Below are 19,080 nucleotides of genomic sequence, written 5' to 3'. Positions count from 1 at the left end.
AGTGAAAGTTAATATGTATAATTTTTGTATGTAAACTTTACTAATAATAAAGCTGAAAATCTCTGTCTGGATCTCTCTCTGTCTGGGTATCTCTCTGTCAGCATCTCTGTGACGCGCATAGCGCCTAGACCGTTTGGCCGATTTTCATGAAATTTGTCACAAAATTAGTTTGTAGAATGGGAGTGCGTGCCTCGAAGCGATTTTTCGAAAATTTTGTTCTTTTTCTACTCCAATTTTTAGAACATTTCATCCAACAAATTATCATAACGTGGACGAGTAAATTAAAATTATTATAACGTGGAACGGTAACATGGACGAGACATTTAACATAGCAAATTGGCGAGAAATTCATCATCCATTATTTGTAAATATACATGTGAATGCGAATCAAATGACCTTTTAATTTTCTACAACGGGCAAAGCCGTTCGGGTATCGCTAGTTAAATTTATAAAAGAAAACTTTGCGATTCATCTCATTTCACTTAATATAATTGTTGTGAAAATATTAATTCTATTGTATGTGACCCGCTTAGAATTCGGAAGGGTACCAAGTGGTCCTTACCAGGAAATCTGCGGGTAGTACAATAATGATTTCATTTTTTTTTTTAATTTGTAGCGTTTGAAAGAGCACAATAAAATATGTTTCTGAATGCATAAATCATTTGCTCTTGTGTCCCTGTCAGGGAAATATGAGATGCTGAAATTTTAAGAGAAGTCGCCAAATTTAGCGAGTTTCGGTAAGTAATGGGAGACATCTTTCACTCTTTGCAGATGGATGTTTTTCACATGCAGACGGGGATATCGTAGGCAAGTAATAGGTATTTTCAAATCCTCGCCATGTCTTTAAATTTGGCTCTTTTCTTAAAATTTCAGCATCTCATATTTCCCTTTTCATGTCAAAAAAGAAAAGAAAAAGCTTAGATATGAGGCAGTGAGAAGCAAAGGAATGTAAGTGGGCATTTTAAAGTTTTAAGTAATACGTGTTTGAGGTTCAGATCCCAGGTAGGCTTTTATTAAATTGTTCTGCTAAATCATGCTGCATAGCAGGATATACCAGGGCAACTAGTACTGTCTCCTGCTCTAAACCATATGCCAGGTTCTTCTACCATTTGTTGTAGCAATCTCCAAAATTTTAATTGGAGCACTTACGTCCCTTTGCTTCTCACTGCTCATATGCTCTTTCGATTGTTACCTATTTCAACTTTTTTATTATTACACATGTGCTTCCCTGCTCAGTAGTGAAAAGGTAGAGAACCAGTTATCTAGCTCTTACTGTCATTTGTTGTTGTTGCTGCTGCTGTTGTGTGGCAGCTAGGCTGGCAATTTGGGGTGCTCAGCTTCACTTTTTCAACTGTAACGTAATTTGGTGTGAAGTCCGACTTCCACAGTACACACGTGCCATAAGAATCCGTTTATAGGGTAGGCAACCATTCGCAGCACAAAAACACATTCACAAAAAGAAAGGACAAGAGAGAAAAAGTATATCTATGCCTGAGCCGGGATTCGAACCTGGGACCTCCCCATTGCAGTCAGACTCCTCTGACCACTAGACAGGGCGGGCGGCTACCGTCATTTATGATTTAAAAATGAGTTCTACATTTTTGAAGCCCCACATTAAATCCCAATTCTGATCTTACAAACTTTCATAAGCCTAAGTTCTCTGCTACTTTTATATCATTTTCGTGAAACAAATACTTAATATTCGATGCCTGCTGCAGAAACTAAAGGATACTCTCGATTTCTAGCTCATAGACCCTGGCCAGGAGGTGTAGCAATTCCCTCTGCTCCCGAGAGCTGGCTTTCTGTGCCAGTGACTCTGTTACTCCAAGTGTCTTGGCTTTGCAGGAGGAGTACTCGGATTGGCACGATTCGCGTAAGTCGATGTATCTACAAAGAAGAAAAGAGCATTACACCACTGAAGGAGATCTTTCTGAAAGTTTTTACCTTCCAAAAAGCTGTTCTCACTCAAAAGCCGCGTTCACAAGAGACTTTTATGTTTCGCAAATCCCCGCTCCAGCTCCGAAAAAAACCGGTTGGAAATTTCACTGTTTACATGTAAAAAGAGGCTGAACATTGTACCCGGGAAAGCGGTTTTTACCCAACATCCTTAGCGGCTATATCCAGCAAGTAGACAAACTCGTTTTGCTTCATGTATTCTGGGTAAAAACTTCGCATTTACTACAGGAGGAAGAAAAATCCATATCTACCCGGGAAATAACCGGAATGCGGTTCAAAGCAGGTTATTTGCGGGGTCGAAAGGGTCTATGTAAACGCGGCTAGGGTAACATTTCTTACTTCTGGTGCTGGTTCTTCAGCTCTTGCAGGTCATCCCAAGCTCTTCGGACGTGTGGGGGAAGGTCTGTTTCGCTGCTGCTACCTGCAATTTTAAACAAATGCTGTTAACGATTATCGGGGGAAAGGATCTTTCTGAGTAAGTTTTTTTCTCTCACTTACTTTGGCTACAGAATTCTATTAATGTGACATTTAAAGCAAAAATCCATAAATATAAGAAAAATGGCATGAAAAAATACGTATGCTAATAGAAATATTATCTCAGTTCCTTTGTATAAATATTTATACTTTTACAGCCCAAATGTTAAGTGTACTTTTAGGAGTTAAATGCAAGCTTTATAAATAATTTTTGACATAAACCAGTGATGTGACTACAGCGTATTTTCCCGCTTCCTATTTTGATATCTATTTAAAATTTCAAGTAATGCTTGACTTTTGTATTACAAACCAAATTCAAAATAATAAAATATCAGAACTGTTTGAAAAAAACTTGTCCCTGAGTCGAGAAAAATGAGCGCATGCAAATCAAAAATAGTTAAACTCGTCATTCATGATTAGGTAAACCAATTTCAACAAACTTGCAGACATTATTTCAACAACTTATGAATCATTAACTCATTGGAAAATTATATCGATTTTTATATGGGTCAAAAGTTTAGAATAATCTATTCATTCAATGTAAATGTAAAAAAAGTTTTTAAAAGTAGTGAAAAAAATTGCATACCTGTTAACAGATAGCAAGTCATAAGTATGAATTTTGGTGCTCGGATAATTTTACGCCCTTTTAAAAGCCTTTTATTGCTCAAAATGCGTCAAGGTGATAAATAGGAAAAAACGAAGTTCAGTATTGTATCATTGCTTAAAGTTAGAAAAAAAAATGATCCAACTCAATTCAAATTATCTACGGTATGTAAGATTTTAAAGGAATATAGAAGGACTGACCAACTAAAAAGTAACCGAAGTAAATGAGACGGAAAAATTGTAACAACTGGCAGAGAGAAACCCAAATTAAAGAGAATCGTCCAAAATAATCTGTAACGGATTCGGTGCGACTTCCACTTTCTTGAAATGAAGACACAGTTCTTGATAAAAACACAGGAAATTTATTTACACTATGTACAGGAAAGATCTTCAACAACTGCTAAATTATTCATCAGCAATTAAGCAATTATCACACAACACCGTAAACTCAACGTTTACACACGTATTTACTTCCAAATACGAAAACAACACAGCGAAATGCCTCGCTATAAACAGAGCAAAAATCTTCCCAGTTCGGAGTATCAATCGAAACTAACTGTTTATCCATCGCTAACGGCTTAAATACACCGAAAAGAAATTTCTCAAATATTCCACACGCTTCTGAAAAGTAGTAGACCGTTATCAATGAAAAGAAAGAAAATAGGGGTCGTATACTTTAGCCGAATGAAAAAAAGGGGTTGTATATTCATTACGGGAAACTATTTACAGGTTACGTTCCTACAATAATTACTATTTACAGAATTTGTAACATTACCCCCTTCCCAAGGACTGCACGTCCCGGGCAGTACAATCCCCAGAAAGGGTGCCAAACTTCTATCACAAGTTTACAAATATACACATTAATTAATAACTAACAGATACAGAAAACACAATAATAACAAGAAATATTACTAAACATTAAAAGCAAAAATTATCTACAACTTTTATGTTATCAACCATGGGTGTTTACGTAATACTCATGAACTATGGCCATAGTATGGGGCTAACCGATCATAATGTACAACCCTAGGTTTTGCATTAGGTGATTTTTGGATCCTCACTACGACGTCATTTAGTCGGTTAACGACTTTGTAGGGTCCATCCCAATGCGACTGCAATTTGGGTGAAAGACCTTTCCGTCGGATGGGATTCCATAACCAAACCTTGTCGCCTTCGTTGAATTCATGTCCAGTAGACCTTGTGTCGTATCGGGTCTTCATCTTCTCCGCCGCGATGTTGATTCGCTCTCGTGCGAAGTTATGAACGTCTTCCAACCGGGCCTGGAGATCCTGGATGTACTCCTCAGGCGATGAAGGCGCATCCGGAGGACGACCGAAGACGAGATCACAAGGTAGCCGAAGCTCTCGTCCGAAGAGCATCTGAGATGGGGCATATCCGGTAGTCTCGTGGACAGCACTGCGGTAGGCCAGCAGGAACAAAGGTAGCTTCTTGTCCCAATCCTGTTGATTTCTGGATACCATAAGTGAGAGATTATTCAGGATTGTGCGGTTAAATCTCTCCACCATGCCGTCCGATTGTGGGTGTAGTGGTGTTGTCCTAGTTTTCTCAATTCCGAAAATTTGACATAGGCCCTTAAACACAGCAGAGATGAAATTCCCCCCTTGATCGGAATGAATCTGCAAAGGTGTTCCGTATCTCGAGATCCAATGTTGGACTAGAGTCTCTGCTACGGTAGTAGCCTCTTGATCTGGAATGGGATATGCTTCCGGCCATTTGGTGAAGTAGTCGATGGAAAGAAGAATGTATTTGTTCCCATCAGCAGTTCTTGGTAGAGGACCCAGGATGTCGATCCAAATTCGTTCGAAAGGAGCTCCAACGTTGTACAGATGTAGCTTCCCTCTGCTTCTCTTCTTCGGTCCTTTACGAGCAGCACAGGCGTCACAAGAATGGCACCACTTCTCCACGTCATCCTTCGCCTTGCTCCAGAAGAAGCGCTCCCGAATTTTATTGAGAGTTTTCAAGACACCAAAATGTCCTCCAGTCGCACTACTATGTATTTCTTTCAGAACATCTGAAATCCTGGATCGAGGAAGTAGTAACTGCCACCTAGATGTCTTGCCGTCGTCAGATTCCCATTTCCGGTGTAGCACGCCGTTCCGTAAATGGAGTGAGTTCCATAAAGCCCAGTATCTTTTTGTTGCAGGACTGAAGATGGAAACGTCCTGCCAGCTAGGGCGTCGACTGTCACTTTCCATGAACTCTAAAATTGGTTTTATGTCGGGGTCTTCAAGTTGATCTTTTCGAACTTGGTCATCACTCCATGGATCAGGTTCTGATGATGTTGGAGTCACTGTCACCTGATAGGCGGTAGGGCTAGTCGTTCCATACTGTTTCTCGATTCGGGAACAATAGTGGCAGTTCTCAGGACAGGGTCTCCTTGATAAAGCGTCAGCATTACCGTGAGATAACCCTTTTCGATGCTTGATCTCCATGTCATATTCCTGGAGCCACTGTATCCATCTGGCTATCTGGCCTTCTGGATTCTTGAAGTTCAAAAGCCAAGTTAACGAGGCATGATCTGTCCGAAGCAGAAATTTTCGGCCGTAGAGGTAATGATGGAAGTGTTCTACAGCTTTCACTATGGCCAGTAACTCCTTTCTGGTGACGCAGTAATTTCGCTCCGACTTTGATAAGCATTTGCTCCAGTAAGCGATGACATGTTCATTTCCTTCAATTTCTTGGGATAAAACAGCTCCAATTCCCTCGTTGCTCGCATCAGTGTCCAGGATGAAGGACTTTTCAGGCTGAGGATAGGCGAGGATAGGCGTTGATGTTAAAGCCTCCTTCAGTCGTAGAAATGCATCTTCGCATTCTTTGGACCATTCAAACTTTTGCTTGCTCTCCGTCAGCTTATGCAAAGGTCGTGCAATGTTGGAAAAACCCTTCACAAACTTCCTGTAGTACGTGCAGAGCCCCAGGAAACTTCGCAACTGATGGATGTTTTCGGGACGACTCCAACCCTTGACCGCAGATACCTTCTCTGGATCGGTTTGCACACCCTCAGAAGAGATGATGTGACCAAGGTAGTTCACTTCCCGGCGGAACAAATTACATTTGGACGGGCTTAACTTCAGATTGGCTTCCTTAAGCTTTTGCAGCACCTTCCTAAGATTTGCCAGATGTTCTTCGAAGCTGCGTCCCACGATGATGATATCGTCTAAGTAGACCAGACAGGATTCGTAAGAGAGTCCTCTTAACACTGTCTCCATAAGACGCTCGAACGTAGCTGGTGCATTGCAGAGGCCGAAGGGCATAACTTTGAACTGCCATAAGCCTTGTCCAGTTGTAAACGCTGTTTTCTCTCGGTCATCAGGGTGTATCTCAACCTGCCAGTAGCCGCTCTTCAAGTCCAGGGTCGAAAACCACTTGTGTCCGGAAAGAGTGTCCAAGGTGTCGTCTATCCGTGGAAGAGGGTAACTGTCTTTCTTGGTGATTTCATTCAGTCGTCGGTAATCGACACAAAATCTGGTGGAGCCATCTTTCTTTCGGACCAAGACGATGGGAGAGGCCCAGGGACTGGATGACGGTTCGATTACATCATTCTCCTTCATCTCTTTCAGGAGGGTCTCAACCTCTTCCTTCTTGGCGAACGGTAGTCGTCTTGGATGCTGTTTAATAGGGAGGTGTTCTCCAGTGTAAATCCTATGCTGCGTTAAATTCGTACGGCAAACATCCTCCGATGTAGATGAAAACAGATGCTTGAAGTCGTCCACCAATTGTTCCGCAGCAGTTCTTTGATCTTTCGATAATGGCGCACTCCCAATTAACTTCGACGTCAAGGACTCAGAAGACACAGTCTCAGGGGAATTGATTCTTCTAATGATGCAGTTTACTGGAGTACAAGTTGCCAACACTTCACCTTTTCGGATATTCCTTGGCCTTTCACTCACGTTGGCGACTCTCACAGGAATTACATCCTTAGAAAGGTCCACAAGCGTAGATGCTACCGGTACTCCTTTTAGGCTATTGCTTAGGTTAGGTTATTCAATGAGTCCAAATCGAAAACTATTGCTTTCTTCAAGGGAGCCAGGTATTAATGATTCTGACCTTGAGGGAATCGATAAATCTGTTTGAGCTATTATTTGATGAGCGGATTTTACATCACTCTCTGCAGGGAAAACGGCTATGTCTTCTCTCATCGAGTGCAGCTCATTAGTCTTGAAGTCGAGAGTGAAGTCATATTTCTTCAAAAAGTCCAATCCGAGAATGAAGGGGTCCGTGATATTAGCGACGAATGCCGTATGATGGTAGGTGGCATTCCCAAACACTATTTCCAAGTCCACTTTACCGTCAGTCTCAATTTTGTCACCTGTCACAGTCTGGAGACTTACGCGTGGCGATGTCCACAGCAGTTTCAATCCAAATTCACGAGCCACATCTGTCCTAATGATTGTCACATTGGCTCCAGTGTCAACAATCAGTCTGCAGGGGTTCCCATTTACATGTGCGTAAATGAAAAGTCCATCACTGCCACTACCAGAAGAGGAAATCTGCAGAGCTTTAGTGGTGGTGATTTCCTTCCCTCGCGTAGCTTGGCGAGCCGGACAACTCCTTCGCAGGTGTCCTTCACTACCGCATTTCCAGCACTTCTGCTCTTGTTTCTTATGGGCTGTTATGCTGCTCAAATGTCTTGTCAAATCACCGAGTTGTCTCTCAAGTTCAGCGAGGTGAGACGACCTGGAATCAGACTCATCAGCTTCCTGAGTCCGGATTAGATGGCGATCCACACGGGTTGCTTCTTGGGCGGCCTCGTATCTCATCGCATACACAACGGCAGAATTCAGGTCTTTGACATCCGCCATCCGTAGAGCTTTCTGGATTTCCGGATCTCGAACCCCGTCGATGTAGTAGTTGAGTGCCAGGTTGTCCCGAACATCCGCAGGACAGTCGCAAAAAGCAAGATGAGACAGTCTCTCGACGTCCGCCGCTAGCTCTTGCAGGGTTTCCCCGGTTTTCTGGAAACGGGACTTCAACTGGAGTCGGCTGAAATCTTTCTGGCACTTCTCACCGAAGCGAAGCTCCAACGCAGATGTGAGGGCGGCGAAATCCAGGCGCTGGCTGTCCGGAAGGGTCTGAAGAATGTCCGCTGCGTCACCTCTCAGGGATGCTGCAAGATGGCAGGCCTTGGTAGCAGAGTCCCATCCGTTCGCTTCCGCCACTATCATGAATTGGGTCTTGGACACCTGCCACGAACTTTTCCCATCAAATGTGGCCAGTTTAATGGACGGTCGAGCAACAGATGTGGGAGCGCAAAACTGTACAGAGCTGCTTTCCGCGGTCGCCAATCTCCTTTCCAAGTTTTTAATTTTCTCATCCACATGATTTTCAACTGTTGCGATACGGTTTTCTACTGTTTCAAATTTTTCATCAAAAGCATCAACTCGATGCTCTATCTCATTAAATTTATTTTCCATTACAGTCTTTACCGAAGTAAGGTCGTTTTTAATTTCCTCTTGGTTAGAAGCTAAATCATTTTTCAGTACCATTAAATCACTTTTCAATTGTTCTTGATTAGCCGCAATGTCATTTTTTAATTGTTCTTGATTTGCAGTAAAACTTGCAGTCAAATCACTTTTTAATTGTCCTTGATTAGCCGCCATATCATTTTTTAATTGTTCTTGATTAGCCGCCATATCATTTTTTAATTGTTCTTGATTAGCAGCCAAACTTTCAGCCAAGTCGCTTTTCGCAGCATTAATTGCTTCCAGAAGTTGTTTTAATTGGTCATCCATTGCGCGAGTAATCACCATAAAAACAAAGTCTATAAATTCAAACAGTCTTTATAATAAAATGTCCAAAGTCACACTTACTCCAAGAAAGTCCAGAAGAAGCCCCACGTTGGGCGCCAAATTGTAACGGATTCGGTGCGACTTCCACTTTCTTGAAATGAAGACACAGTTCTTGATAAAAACACAGGAAATTTATTTACACTATGTACAGGAAAGATCTTCAACAACTGCTAAATTATTCATCAGCAATTAAGCAATTATCACACAACACCGTAAACTCAACGTTTACACACGTATTTACTTCCAAATACGAAAACAACACAGCGAAATGCCTCGCTATAAACAGAGCAAAAATCTTCCCAGTTCGAAGTATCAATCGAAACTAACTGTTTATCCATCGCTAACGGCTTAAATACACCGAAAAGAAATTTCTCAAATATTCCACACGCTTCTGAAAACCGTTATCAATGAAAAGAAAGAAAATAGGGGTCGTATACTTTAGCCGAATGAAAAAAAGGGGTTGTATATTCATTACGGGAAACTATTTACAGGTTACGTTCCTACAATAATTACTATTTACAGAATTTGTAACAAATCGTTGAAAAATGCTTCTTGAATCCATAAGTGTTGGGAAAAATCTATATTTATCGTATCCACGTCAACTACACTTGGACGGTTGCATAAACTGCATTTCCAAATGTGAATCTACAAAGTAAAACCAAAGAGATACATGAAGCAGAAACGTGCATGATTATCATGGAGCAAATGGAAGCTCATAAAGCGACAACTAGGTTGAAAAAATATTATATGCAGTGATGAATCTTTTTTTTTGAAATATCAGTGAACGAAAAAGGTGTTCTGGTTTGACATTTTTAAAAGTAAAATGTATGAGAGATCTTGTGTAAGACGTTCTCTCAAATCTGAGACATCTTTTATGACTTGTGAGTGCATGAGGGCTGCTGGAATTGGGCAATTGTATGTATCTTTTAATAAAACAATGTGTGACTTCCGTTGTTTATCAATAATACTGCATGATACTTCATTTGAGCTACAGCAGTGACACATTCAGTGACACATGTTATCTTTCGGCAAGATTCTATTCCATGTCACATCTCTAAATCGACTAGCTAATTTTAAACCTGAAAGAGGAATTTCGGTACTAAATTGGTCAAGCAACTCTATCGGTCACAGTGCGATCAAGAATTTGTGGTACCGTGTTATCTAAATAAAACGGTTCAAGACCGAATGCCCGCTAACAAAATTGAACTCGTTGCCGCATTGAAGTGAGTATGGAAACGTTGTCAGTAGCGATAAATGTAATTAAGTGGTTAATCCGTGTATGAAAAGATTAAAGCATTAAATCCAGCAAAAATGACGCATTCAAGTATTGATTGTTTCAAAAAATATGTTTTTAAAAATGTTTCTCCCCCTTTAGAAGAAAATATTCTATTTTTTTGACTCAATGTTAACCCACATCATCACTATAAACTTTTGGATTATTCTGTCGAAGATTATTTTTTAATTAAGTATATTTGAAATGAAATGCACACTTTAAGGTTTAAGAAAGATGGCACGTTCATTCAAATACCTAATTCGCACTTATATTCGGTTTAAAAAAAACTTTTTTCCAAAAAGTTTTAAGTATTCTATTATTTTAAATTTGGGTTGTATTAGATTTTGCTTACAGCACTACTCGTTTTACCAATAAGAGTTAATTATATAGTAAGAAAACTTCGACGAAACCTCCTCTTTACCCATGAGGGTGTCTCTTCTTATTTGCTCAATCGTGATCAACCCAATCGTTAAGAGTATTTGTCCTGATAAATCAGTAGTTAAAAATTTCTGTACAAGCGTCTTCCCTCGAACTAAACCGTAACTTTCAATCAGGGACTTTTACTGAAAAACTGATACGATAGGAATTAAAAAGAAAAACAATCCCGGGGAATTGAAAACCATAAAAGAAAGCTAAAAAATAAAAACATTGCGAGTATTTAAGAAAAGTTATACATTAAAATTCGAAAAGTTTGATTGAAATATAATTTATGTATATTACTCAAAGGAATTTCTTTCTTTTTTTTTTGTTGTAATTATTAAAGTTGCGGATGACAGCTTGGGCAAGTACCCACTATTTGGGGGCCATGATCAAAAGTTATGGTTCAATGCGCGAAAAAAATCATTCAAAAACGCATACTATCGAACGATATATTTCCGAAAAGAGAGAGAGCGCACTTTTAACTATTGGTGAATTCCAACGGTAACTGAACGACAGTTTTTACAAAAAAATCGATGCATTTCTGTCTGTGAGCTTATCAAAATACATATTTTTCAAAAACTGATGCATAGACTTTTATACACATCATGGTAGGTTGCTAAAAAAGTCGAAGCCAAGAATTTTTTGTTAGTAACTTTTTTCTTAAATCGAATGTTAGTAACGGTAACGGAAGGACATTTTTGTCGAAAAAATGTCCTTCCATAACCGTTTTCTAAATTTGATTTAAAAAAAAAGTTACTAGCATGCATCAGTTTTTGAAAAATATATATTATAATAAGCTCACAGACAGAAATGCATCGATTTTTTTTGTAAAAACTGTCCTTCCGTTATCGCTGGAGTTCACCTACTACTTAAAACGAATGAAAAATTTCAGAAGATATCTTACTTCTTTCTTTGCTTTCCAGCTCAGAGACTGCTTTTTCTGTCTCCCATCTGCGAAAAAAGGGGGGGGGGGGGTATATTAGCATAATCCAGAACAAAACATAATACTCAAAGGAAAATTAGAGGTAATCTTGAATTCATTGAAAATTAACGAAAATTCTAGAATCACTTCTTAAGGGTGACCTGCAATGAGATCAAATACGGATGCTATGAAACTTTTCGCAGAGTTGCACTACAAAATTTCAAAACTATGTCTTGCACTTAAAGTGCAAAGTAAACCAGTAAGGCACAGGCAACGCCCCCTTAAGCCTGTGCCTGACTTAAGGGGGCGTTAGGCACTGGTAAATCTTGTTTTCCCTGCAGTCACAGTCACCGTATTTGTGGTTACATTCACAAATGGTTCACGCCACAGGCTAGAAACGAGGCGAGCATTGAAGTAGAAGAAGTGGGGGGTCACTTTTTGTTGCACTAATGGGATTTCCTATAACCCTCAAACACGTGTCAGCAATTTCTTGAACTTATAAAATGTTTAATTTAGCTTTAATATTTAAGGATTTCTTTTAAATTATATATTCTCAGAAAAACTTTCTTGATGGCTTTGGTTTCTCAAAAGTTTCACTTATGAGAGAAAGAGAAGGATAATAGAAGAACAAATAGAGGAGAACCGTGAATAAAGTGGGTTCTGTATTTTCCAGGAAGGAATACTTTCGCAAAGGTTTACGGCGTCCAAGAAATCATTCAACAAAGTGAAATTGCTATGGGAAGAGAGAATGCTTGACAATGCTTTCAAGTTTCACGGAAATATTCTCTAAGTGAGAACATTGGAGTCTTCCCCCTCCCCTCCCCCACACACGACACACCATGGAATAATACACAAACTTAACAACATTTCACACCCCAATTTTAATACCGATCACAGTACCTGTTACAAGGTCTATCCCGCTCCCGGTTCATGAAAGAGAAAAGTGTCTGCTAAAAGTGGTGGCTGTTTGAGATTCAAAACTGGTTAAATTCTTAAGTGACGATTTCAATAAAAAATAAAAGAGCACAAATTATTGATTTCTAAGATTTTATAAAACGGTTTACGACAGCTAAAGAAAGAAAAATAAATTCTAATGTTCATGCGTAGATATTTGTATGTAATACATACATACATAACAAAACTGCGATCAAAGAAGATTACATCTACGCTCATAATAAAACTTAATTTCTAGAAGACTTGGATGTAATATTCTGATTTACTCCAATGGTCTTCTTCTTAACCTAGAATGCATAAACTCTTCTCGTCCGACAACGAACAAATGACACTTGTCAATCATTTGAGATAACGAGTCCATTCCTTAAAATACACTGCTTGACGATAGCTAAGGAACAAGTGATTTATGCAAATTTGTGCCTCAACCAGCTGGCCAAAGGAAATAAGTTCAGATGGCGTGGTAGATCAAGACTCGTTATCTGTATAAAAGACAGTGCATACACACTCAAGATTTGTACGAAAATTCACGCTGTTTGGTTTTTAACAAAAATAATGCTGGATATTAAAAAAGTTTTTTTCTGTGATTCTTGAAATTTTTAAGAGTAAAATGTCAGCAAGACATCATTTGAGTACCTACGATCGTGGACGAGCGGTTGGACGACTGGAAGCAGGTCAAAGTGTCATCACTGTGACTGCTGCAGTGGGTGTATCAAAAAGTACCATCTCCCGATTAAAGAAGGCCTCTGAAAGTGGAAATGTTTCGCAAAAGCGTGCCGGCGTTCGTGGTAGGAACACCAGACCTTCAGAGGATCGCTATGTAGCCCTCGTGGCAAAAAGACACAGAAATTTGACTCCTGGACAGATAGCTGCCAATCTTACAATCGGTACAGGTACGCATGTTTCTGCAAGAACCATCTTATGGCGAGTAAATAATGTTGGTTTGCATGCACGGAAGCCCGTACGTTGCATCCAAGTTCAACCACGCCATCGTCGAGAGCGATTACGCATGTGTAAGGAACATGTTGGTCGGGTTTCGTCAAAATTGGTCTTGAGTGATGTTCTCTGACGAATTTCGTTTCAGTGTGACAAATAATTCTGATCACCAACTACTGTGAAGAGAGCGTGAAACACATTATGCACAAAAATTTGTTTGTGAACGAGATCGGTATGGCCCAGGCGTGATGGTGTGGGCAGGCATAATGCACACTGGCCGAACACCGCTTCACATTTTTAAACAAGAAAGCATTACATCGCAAAAGTATTGCAGAGAAGTTTTGCTGGACCATGTTCGTCTTTTTAAGGGGCTGTAGGTCCAGACTTTCTCTTTACGGACGACGATACACGAACTCACAGAAGCATTGAAGTGTCGGACACATACTGCAAAGTGAAAACATTCTCTGTATGCAGTGGCCTGCTTACTTTCCCGACTTAAATCCAATTGAATTTTGCCTGGGAGGTTCTTGGCAGACGTGTTGCGCGAAGAACCGTCTCTCCCAGAACAGTACAAAAACTCAAATCCGCCTTAAGAGAGGAGTGGGAAAACATCCCCCAAGCACTCCTGAATAATTAGTGGGGAGCATGAAAACGTATGTAAAATGTGCATTACTGTCCCTGGTAATAATACATCATATTAAGTACTCGTCTCCATCATTCTGACCTAGATTTTTTTTTTTTTTTTTTGTGGTTGTTTGAAAACTATCTAAGTAAGATTTTTTTTTTTTTATGTTTAACTTCATTGATGCAGTAATATCTGTATTATTTTGTACTTATAATAAAGGCACATCCTTCCTACTAACTATATACTTCGTTCTGTTTCTTTAATCATTATCTATTCTTAACTATTCCAAAAAACGTAATTGTTCCTCAGCAATTGTCAAGCAGTGTAGGTAGAGAAAAAAGAAAGGACGTGTGCCATATGTTGGAGTTTAGCAACATTTTGGCAGTATGAAAACAATAAGTACTCCTAGTATATTTTCGTTATGTGATTATTTAGACATGAAAGGTTTAAGTTGCAGCAATAACTGCATTGAGTTAACGAAAATGTAAAAATGACAAGCTTGCGTTCTTTTTTGCAACCCTACTCTAGCCAATATTTAATTGAAATTAATTAGAGGAGGCGTTGTTATTTCCGACCAATGGCTGCTGAAAGAAGTAAAACCACGACCCACCCACTTACGTAGGATGTGACCTGCCCAATGAGACATCTGTCTTGACCACACAAAATTAAAATGTTTTACCTCTTTCGCTTATTTCTTGAATTCCGAGATGACGTATTAAAGCTCAAGAACCAATAACGCATTGCAAATTCTGTTCTTCAACTTTCCTCTCCATAGGTCACGCCCCTTCACGAAAATGAACATTTCTGAAACAAGGCGGAGCCAAGGACCAACTCTTCACGGTCTTACTTTATTTAGTATCATGCTTACCAACACCCATTCGTTATTTAATGTACCATGTTTAGTCATAAAAGGAATACTCACTCTCCGATGACCATGCCTAGTTGGTTAAAATCTACCCTCTGTCTCAGCAAATGGGTGTCGATATCCATCAAACGCCGCCTACAGAAGGAAAGTAAATCTCAATATCTAGAGCTACGAGTAAAGAGATCCTAGAGAAAATGCATCCCAGACAGTTGTTTTAGTGTTGTAAGAGGACCAGCTTTTTATTAAAATTAGCCGACCCGTGTGAAACTTTCGTGCTCGACAGCGGGAATTCGAAAAGTCGATATTTTGAGTGTAGTTTTTCGAATAACATCCAAAATGCGACTTGTTTGTATATTAAAATGTTAAAGTTCTTTATGGTGACTTATTTAAGCATCGTAGCTAAAAAATTTTAGTTTTTGAAAAATTATTTTTTTTGTATTTCCAAATTATTGACAATTGAAATAACAGATACAAATAATTTTATATAATCTTCATAAAGTATTCGGCAATGCCAATTTCTTGACCTTATAAGATAATTCACTCATTTCTATTAAATTTTAATTAGTGTATTTAAATATTGATTTCCACTTGAGTGAAGAGATATTATTAAGTCCCAATGACAAGAAAAGTTAAAGAGAATTATTTAAAAAGAAAAAAAATACAGAAACGTAATCATAATCGATTTGGTAAATCGATTGGTTGGAATCGATGGTTTTGTAATTGGGTCGTTTTCGAAATTTTGAAAGTATTTTTTTTCTGAAAGAGCATGATTAAAAACATAGGATTTGACAAAATTTAATATTTAAAAAAAAATTTTAATCGGTGAGCAAACTCAATTTTATTTTTACGCTTCTGGGCATGACATCACAAATGATGAACTGCCATTCACTGTTGCCACTAGCGCAGAGCGCAATATTTAATTTGCTTCTTCACTCACATATATTGGCAACGATATGATTGATAGCTAGCGTAGAGCGCAATTTTTGATTCGCTTCTTGATTATCATAACGTGGAAACGCGGTGGGCAGCAAGCCTAAACATTTAGCGCACCATTGGAATACGCGCCAAAAATCATCATTTGTGACGTCATAAAGACCACGCCTAGCTAGAAAAATCGGGCATTTTAAGAAATTAATTTAAAAATAACTGTTTCGAAAATGAAAGCATTTTCTGGGTCCATGTTATTATATATATATATATATATATATATATATATATATATATATATATATATATATATATATATATATATATATATATATATATATTGCTCATTCTATCAACTTTAGTGACTTAAAGTAGTATTTTTCACTGAAGGAAACAACCCATTGCAATAGGGGAGACTGGGGATGGTTATAACAGGAGTTAGGGCGTAGATTGTTGCAGCGGCTAAACAAGTAACGCTATGGGAAATTTGAAAATAGACAAGTAGTCATGCCACCAACGAACATCACGTAGTCGCGCCGCTGTAACAAGAGAAGCCCGACGAAGCTGTGGTCAAAATTGCAAGTAAGTAACAACTTCAATTTTGAGTAATATTGATCTATAACCTGTTTAAATAAAATCATAGTAGTGTTTAGATATGATGTGTATGCCCCAGTCTGTAACGTATTCTCAATATTTTTTGTAAACTTCCGTTATAATAAGTGATTTAATTTTCATGTAGGAATGATGTTAGCATTCAATATAATCCCACAAAAATTGAATCTTGGGAAAACATTAGCAATTTGAAGTGAATAAATAAAATGAATAAGGAACTGCCCCCCCCCCCAGCAGACGATTAGTTTTGCCGTGGTTTGGTTCAGTAGCATTCTTAAATAATGAAATTAGATGAGATCCAACTTTTAAATTCACTTTTTAAATCCAATTTAAGTTCGAAATTTAAAGCCCAAAGTAGCAGAAACAAACAAACAAAAAAACTTAATGGTTTAATTTTAGCATTTTTGACGTATAAGTGCTAAAATTACACTGTCAGAACTTTTTGCTTGAATAATTTTTGAATGAAAATTGTAGCGCATTTTCAATATTCTAAATTATATCATAATTCTGCATTATCAGAGGACAACATCAGAGTCTAGTAGCAGTTATCCGCTATCAGTATTCCAATAATATAATTCTGAAAAACAAACTATACCAAGTTAATTCTGACCAACAAATTCAGTAGTTATGATCTAAAAATCAATTAATTGGGATCAGTAAATTAAGCTCCAATCATGTCATTTTTTACCATATATATTCTCAAGTTGACCGCTTTTCACTGTTGGTGAATGACGTTTCGAAAAACGTTCGAATTCTTAATGGCAACCTTCCGTTTAAGTTCGTTTTGAATGCAAAATGAAAAAAAGCTTACCAAAACTTTGTGCGACAAATGATTGTTTTTAAGAAATCATATTCAAGCTTGCAAAAAGAAAAAAAAAGTAAAAATGAGTTAGCGAATGTTCCGAAGCATGCATGGAGGACGCACTCTTGCCAGTGCTTGATGTATTCGCACCTGACGTCCATTTGGGCGTTGAAGGCTTCAATGAGTTGCTTCTTTAACAGCTTCATTTCTTCGGTGGTTAATTTTTTATCGTCTGAAAAAAAGAAAACATTAGGTTCAGGTATTGCTTTGCAGTAATGATGCAGAAACAGTGTAAGAACTATGATTTTCACGTCCAGAGTTCTTATAACAACCATTTTTTATTTTTATGAGCATTAGTCCTTTTCAAGATTTTTCGCTCTAAAGTTTCGCGAATCATGTCTCATGGTTCCTCAGAGCTGTACAATAAATTTGAAAAGAAATCTGATCTTTAAAAAGGTTCTGCGGTTTGTGAACTTAACCATCATAAGACAGGAGAAGATACACAAGACTGAATCCGTGCTGGAACACATTGAAGCTCGACTGTGTCAACCTAAATTAAACTCATTCAGAAAATATAGTACCACATGAGATAAACTAAAATGAAGGTACTCTGTTAGAGTGCAAATGATCCATAGGAATAAATTTGATTCATATATTTTGACTTTCATATCTAATATGTAGAAGAAAGCATTGGATTCGTGAAATTTTTCGATTTTTGACGGATTTAAACGTTTTGAGGTGCACTAAATCCATTTGACCATTTTTGGAAAATGTCTCACTATGTGTCTGTCTGTTTGTGTATCTGTATATGCGTCACCGTTTCTGATTTTCTTTTTCTTTCTTTCTTTCTGTGGTAAATCTAGCACATAAGCTACTGCATGAAATCAAACGAAATTTGATACATATATGTACCCCCATGCGAATTGGTGCTGATTAATTTTTAGCTCCAATTCCTCTGAGGAGGATGGCGCAATTGGACGTTTTCTTCAGTATGCGTGACTGCTATATCTCAAGAAGGAATGGACGATTAAAACTGAATACACAATAGGGAAGTATCAACCTATCAAATATTCCAATTTTAACTATTGCACAATGTTGACAGGCTTACAAAACACAAAAATTCACCATGGCCGGATTTTTAAAACCAACGATTGATTTTTTATGAATTTTTTAAAGAGCGATGCGCAAAAAAGAGGTGTGGCCTAAAACGTCAGCAGCTGACGTCATTTCCCTGTTCCGATCAGAGCTCCATTTCCATGCCGTGTTGCGCCTACCAGGAGGTGAATAGCACTGTCTTTTTCAGCCTTTTTAAAGCCTTTAACCAGCATCTTTTCCATCATGGAGCTAGGATTCACGAAAGGTCGATCCAATAACCTTCCTCAAGTAAAGTCATTCATGGTGTTTGACTTTTTTTCGAAAGGACGAGAGATTTAATGCCCTAGAAGTACGGGGAGTGAAACAACAAAGTTTCACCATTGTTATTCTTTAAAATTGTACGTACATATCCGTCTATGTTTGCAGTTCATTCTATTCGCATTAGTTTCCCTTATCAAGATTGATCATTTCCATTTGTGTGTCGACGGTTTTTTTATCTGAATATATAAATTACAATGTAAGAGCGCTATTCCAGTTCTTACTTGGCGGCTTTTAATGAGGCGCGCATTTTGTAACAACCCTACTGCAAGTGATTCCAGTACTAAGTTTTAGAGCAATTTTTGCATGAAAATTTTTCGCTTTGTTGGCAATAAAAGTTGATCTGCTTTTTTATTGTGGAAAATTGTTTTAAATCCATTAATACATGTTAATTATCCTTGAGTTTTTGTGCAACTTAGCAAAAAAAGGAAAAATATATTTTTTTGCTCTTTTGATAAAAATAATAAATTTGAAAATGGTGTTCATTTCAT

The 19,080-nt window shown here is 38.3% G+C and overlaps 1 protein-coding gene across 1 annotated transcript in view; it reads right to left on the bottom strand.

Annotated features, from left to right (window-relative positions):
• LOC129224776 (kinesin-like protein KIF19) overlaps positions 1–19,080 on the bottom strand; it is a 131,120-nt gene that overhangs the window by 9,015 nt on the left and 103,025 nt on the right. The window contains exons 11-13 of the mRNA XM_054859323.1: positions 17,327–17,408; positions 14,893–14,970; positions 1,733–1,887 (exon numbers count right to left, since the gene is read on the bottom strand). Of these exons, the coding sequence (XP_054715298.1) occupies positions 1,733–1,887; positions 14,893–14,970; positions 17,327–17,408 (315 nt within the window). The remainder of the gene's footprint in view (positions 1–1,732; positions 1,888–14,892; positions 14,971–17,326; positions 17,409–19,080) is intronic.

This window comes from Uloborus diversus, chromosome 6 (assembly GCF_026930045.1).
Source record: "Uloborus diversus isolate 005 chromosome 6, Udiv.v.3.1, whole genome shotgun sequence".
Classification (NCBI taxonomy): Eukaryota; Metazoa; Arthropoda; class Arachnida; order Araneae; family Uloboridae; genus Uloborus; species Uloborus diversus.
This window is presented reverse-complemented; position numbering and strand designations above follow the sequence as displayed.